The sequence below is a fragment of the Saccoglossus kowalevskii genome, chromosome 6 (genome assembly GCF_978046115.1).
Source record: "Saccoglossus kowalevskii chromosome 6, keSacKowa6.1, whole genome shotgun sequence".
In the NCBI taxonomy this organism is placed as follows: domain Eukaryota; kingdom Metazoa; phylum Hemichordata; class Enteropneusta; family Harrimaniidae; genus Saccoglossus; species Saccoglossus kowalevskii.
In genome coordinates this window covers 26,308,287-26,314,286 of record NC_140646.1, presented here as the reverse complement: position 1 = coordinate 26,314,286, position 6,000 = coordinate 26,308,287, and the positions used below count along the sequence as shown (strand labels likewise).

The 6,000-nt window shown below is 33.8% G+C and overlaps 1 protein-coding gene across 1 annotated transcript in view; it reads right to left on the bottom strand.

Moving 5' to 3' along the window:
* Positions 1–235: 235 nt before the first annotated feature.
* The window catches only part of LOC100370882 (enoyl-CoA delta isomerase 2-like), an 18,658-nt gene continuing 12,893 nt past the window's right edge, over positions 236–6,000 (bottom strand). The window contains exons 7-10 of the mRNA XM_085500273.1: positions 5,267–5,387; positions 2,690–2,779; positions 1,390–1,533; positions 236–1,195 (exon numbers count right to left, since the gene is read on the bottom strand). Coding sequence (XP_085356399.1) covers positions 1,040–1,195; positions 1,390–1,533; positions 2,690–2,779; positions 5,267–5,387 — 511 coding nt within the window. The 3' untranslated portion in view covers positions 236–1,039. The remainder of the gene's footprint in view (positions 1,196–1,389; positions 1,534–2,689; positions 2,780–5,266; positions 5,388–6,000) is intronic.

The window sequence follows — 6,000 nt, the reverse complement described above, 5'->3', positions numbered from 1 at the left end:
CAAATTTCTATAACATGTCGGTATCATTTTGGCTCTAATGTGTACTTCAGAGAGTTGTAACGTCAATTATCAGTATTTCGCTTTCTAAATAATAAGTAACTATGCCACCTCCATACCAATATTGGAACATCTGAAGATGAAGGCATATGTTCGAAGTATCATCTATGTTACACTGAACCAACACTTCCAATTACGGTACTCTGCTCCAGTATAGACTATTATAAAACAAATGTCGCACATTATCAACCATCAAAGTCTATGTTCACACTTTATTTGAATCACAAGCTCTGGTGATTCTTCACTCTTCTTATGCAGGTATTTAGAACACGACCACAGTGTCTAATTGCAATCTCTTCTCAATTTTTCAGCTGTATTTAACTACAGGCACGTAGTGTAGCAATGACTTGGTTCCACTGTATCCTCTTTTCATGGCTCTCCTTCACACAATTCAGTGTCCAAATGACAGTGTCAAAGTTCTAACAAGTTAGTGTACAAACTTCACCCCCTTTCCCCAATGTTGCACATTAAGTTATATTTGTAGATTTTTATTTAATATCTATGTATAATTTGCATTTTCAGTAGTAATATTAAGTATCAGTAAATATTTGCAAGTTGGTGAAATGCGTAACATTTCTGTAATAACCATCTATACAATTTGGTTATCAAAACCTTCCACAATGCCCACAATGACACAAAACCTGAATGTTTACCTGAAAAAATTAACAAGATCAGTTAATTGGGATGAAAATTATTAGTATTATATACATGTATTTATGGAAACCTTCAACCCAGATATTTTGTTTATAAATTAAACTTCATAATACATGTGTGACTGCAAATAAAACTTGTTGATTCATAAACAAAGGCAGAAATTGTCACACTGTGATAGGCTCTGCGGATGTACGCTAAGATATATTGTGGAGGCCAGAATGAGTCACTTCAAAGGTACCCCAAGTTAAAGTTTTACAGGAATGATAATCAAATTTCTGCAAACGTCATGCAATTGTTTATATTAATTCTTGATAGTTTGTTCAACTCATCACAGCTTTGATTTCTTTGTGAAGAAGTTCATGACAGCTTGAGCACATTCATCTGAAGTCCATCTCTCAATTAATAATTCACATTCTTGGTCATTTACCTTCAGAAGGGTATCTTTATCCACACCTCGGATCAATTGTTTTGACAGACTCAAAGACTGAAATGATAAACAATTAACATAAATTCACAACCAAACCTTTTTAATCTTACAAATATTCTGAGAAATCTTTTGTTACGTTAGACATCACTAAATACCTTGTGATATATGGCAGTTGTTTATATTGTAAATTATTCAGTCGGTATTTTTAGTAACAACACATATGAACTGGTCAATCTTAAAGGCACACTTACATTCTTAGGTAAGCCTGCATACAGTTTTATTCTTTTTTGTATTTCTGTTTGAAACTCGCTATCAGGAAAGACTTCTGCTACCAAGCCTCTCTCGCAAGCTTCTGCTGCAGTTAATTTTCGTCCAAAAAGTAACATTTCATTGGCCTAATAGATAAAATACATTTACAAACAAGTTATTGTCAACCGGTCGCAGGAAGCATAGTGGTTGTCGCATCAGACTCGTAATCGGTAGACCCAAGTTCAAATCCTACATACACCATAAAGGGTCGACCCCCTACTCTGGGTGCCACACACTCAGTAGAAAGGCCAATTCACTAAAGAATGCGGCTTGGGGAAATCTGGTTAAGGTCTACAAGTGCTTGTGTTCGACCTGGTTGACACCAGGAAATCGAATTAAATTGACATTTGATACAGAGATGACTGCACAGCGCTGTCATGTAGTCTCAAACATGGCAAAAATGCACTATGTGTCAGCACTAGCACTATGTACAAAAAAAAAAGTCAGGAAAGACAACAGTGACATTCAATGTCCATAACTGTCACCTGGCACAAAGAAGATGGTATGAACTTTATTAAATTGTTTGTTTTTACTAGTTTATGGCAAAATATTAGAGACCGAATATATAGCTCATGCACTAACAAAACACATTTAAACTTCATGCATATCTCATTTCACATCTTACAATTTTATTATTTCATACTTAAAGGGGCACCTTCCAGTTAAGCCTAATCTCACAACAAATTTACTTTCTGGATTAAAATAACAGTGGATAACAAAAGATAGATTAACATTGTAAACAACATAAACAATAGTGTCCCATGATTCTTTGGTGCAATCCATGGGATTGAGTGGTTCCCCTTTAAGAATTTTGTTTTTTAGCCACTAATTCAACTTAACTTGGTTGCATGGATTAGGATTTTCATAATTATAACCATATTTTTATAACAAAGCATCAGAACCAATGTACTTGCAATGACAGGTATGTATACCATAATTTCTAATCTTGAATAAACATGCACAGTGTCGTATTTCAACAATAGACTTGGTCCCTCAATCATTTACATAAGTGACTCCATTTTGAGTATCAGATAGACAGATAGACATATGATGTCAGATATTGGGACCTACCATATACTATAAGTGCCCCTGAGATGTCCCCGATTATATTATGCATTATGTTTTTATATATGTTCCCAACCTTTGATAAAACATAATCATATAAGTATATCCTTCCTGAGAGAGTAATATTTTTAGCACACTCAACAGTCATGGTACAAAATGTTAGAAGCCAGGACACACCTTTCCTTGTCCCATTATTCTTGGAAATAACACAGAGGAACAACCTTCAGGACTTTGACCCAATGCAGTGAATGGAGTATGAAAAGTAGCCTGGAAAAAAATAATACGGTACTATTATACTGGAATAATAAACAAGATGCACCAATTGATCAACTCAGGCCATTATTTCTTCTAACAAAATAGGGAAATACAGACTTTATGGATTAACAAACCACTCATTAACAGATCTTTATTTGTATGCTATCATTTGAGTGCAAATTATTTACCCTCAGAATTATCACAGTTCCTGAAAAAAAATACACTTGATGTACATGATCATCTCACTCACCCTAATAACTTAATGTAATATGCAAATCAGGCTATTTTCTTTATAGATCTTTAAACATTTAATCCCCTTAAGGGAATTTTACAAGTTTCAATAAGTTTTGAACAAATATAGTTGCAACCTTCAAACTATATTTGAAAGTGAAAAGAATTTCATCTTTAACGGTCTATTTTTGTTCATGTAAAAGTAAGGTTACTAATTTTTGCATACAAATGGATCAAACGTCTTAGATCTTATGGTAAAGGATATCCCATATTTATACAGAGCAAACAAATCTTTTTCAGTGGTAAAGAAGGCTGATAAATATGGTTGCATTAATTATGAGGAATTCTGAAGATTAATATTTGGTATTTATCGAATGATGCTGATTTCAAAATATTCTGTTCTACATGTAGCTATTTCTAAAAATTCAAATGTGTATGACCAGTGCCCCAAAGAGTAATTACAGAACACAAAATTTGGTACAACATACAATTTTTGGTACATATATGAATATGAGGTTATTATGAGGATACCTCATAGTATGCAGCGGGAGTATTGACCGACGCACAGTGGAGGTCAATGCAACGGCATACTGTCTGAGTGCATACTTTGAGGTATCCTTGTAATAACCTTATATTATACATCTTTTCCTTCCAAGGATATATCATGGGAATGCCGAAATCCAAAAAATTTAGAACAGAATCAGTGAACTTCTTTGTGTGGAGTTTGGTCAAACCCTGGTGGCAGCAATGTTTGATTGCATATAATTCGCATATAATCATTCCATATTTGGAATTCACATTTCCTTGTATGGTAGGATGAAAATACCCTGTAAAATACCGCAAAATTATGGCACGCTGCAACTTGTTACGGTGTCAGATGTATATTAATAGAGTTTAATGTCCATAAATCATTGAATATGTACATACTACCAATTGAAGGTTAGACCATAAAATGCCCTTTCTACATGGTTTTGAAGTAACAATCTGATTGAAACATCCTAGCCATGTTAGAAATCTTTCCAACTAATTTAAGTCCTTCATGTCCTACCTTCCATGGTCTATGTCAGCAAAATGAAAAAAAAAAATCGACTCATAGCGATCTACTTTCATTGATGTACTATGATGAGTGAACTATGCAAAAAACAGATAAAAACTTGTATTTTTGTTAAACGTTACATTGCCTTTATACTAAGTCTGAATCATCTTTGGATGACCATGGATGGTCATTTCAGTGGAACCATGCGAATGACGATGAGCCGAATATACTTTGTGTTTTCATTCTCAGGTTGTCCAAAAATATTGCTAAAAAAATTATTTTTGACTTACAAAATGACAGCAAGTCAGCCAATTTTTGAAAAAAAAAATCAACACAAATAATGGTTACTAATACCAGGTGGTATTTGGTAATTACTGTAATTAAATATTTATACTCATACCAGCTAATTTACTGGTTTGAAATATATCAATGGCATGTTTAAAGATAAGTGTACAAGGCTGCCCCCTGGTGTAGATTATTTGCTTTTTACCAGGGATATATATCCCATATATGGTATGACGCAGGAAAATAGATGCAAATGTTGATTATCACTTAACCTTCTCACTTTTCTATTTGCAAATTGCAAGTGCCAATAGTATACATACAGTGTAGTTTGCCACAAAACACAGCTACTATAGGTCTCAGCTATCAAATTGCTCTTGAATGAATGACATAATCTTCAGTTTGTATTATAACAATTCTATTAATATTAACAATGCCAAATGTTTGACCAGAGCGCCCTCTAGTGTTTGTGGAGAATCATGTTCATTTGGAATGCTGTGATTGGATGGAAGTTTGACCCTAGCAAGGTGTGGTAGAATTGACCTGTTATGTTCAGATTTAAATGAGCATGAACCACCAATTTGACAGGGAAGCTGTTTTAATTGTTGTTGTGTTAGAGTTTTTATATTACCCTGTCAAATGCATTTATCATGTTTAAACTTGATGGGCATGTCAAATCAAGAACTGCATTCTTTGAAACTAAATGGCCACCAGTCAGCCCCTTGGAGCTTAGAAAAAACTCCAATGAGGTGAGGATGAAGGCATTAAGTACAAATGTATTTACTATTATATTAGAATACATCTCCAATACACATGAAGCAAAAATAGTATTTATTACATGAACTACTGATAATCTACATTTCCCCCTGATTTTAACGTTTTAGCTAGAGCAAAATTGATAAATAATACTTAAATAATGTATCATAATTTCAATTTATACTAATACTTACTCGATCTGTTGCATAGACTACATCAAATAAAGATAAAGTACTAACAGCAACACCCACAACTGGTCCATTAATAGCTCCAATTAAAGGTTTTGGAAAATTGATAAAACTGGCAACAAATTGTCTTTAAAGAAATAACATCGTAAAATTAAATATTTACCGAGTAAATATAGTATGCGTTGTGTATTTCTGTTAACATATGAATAAATAAAATGTTTCGAATTCAAACGAAGAATTTGATTCAGTTTGAACATGATTCTGAAATAGAGTTAAAAAATTGCTCCTATAGAAAACAACATTATTATACATTTGTCACTGTATTCCTATAAACGATAGCATGGTTTAATTTTGCAGTATTGCACATGGTATCTGCATCCTACCTTATTAGAAAAATGTGAATTAAAAATATAAAATGATGCTGCAGCAGTATTTCCAAAATGGCAGACATTTTTGAAAATGAGGTTTTAGTGAGTAAGTTCAATAATTTTCACCATTTTGCTCCCTTCTGGGCTTCATGCACTAAGTGGTTAGATCAGGAAAAAGTATAAGAGGGAGCAAGAGGGAGCACTGCAGTTCAGCGGCGCCACCAAGTGGGGGAGATAGGGTTCTCCCTACCAGGGTGTGGAGTTTTTGATAATTCTAAGTTAAAATGGAGCATTCTATGGCTTCCTTGGGGCCAAAATTACTATCAGACTATAGACTGTGGCCACATGTGATCCCTAGTCAATCAGAATTTT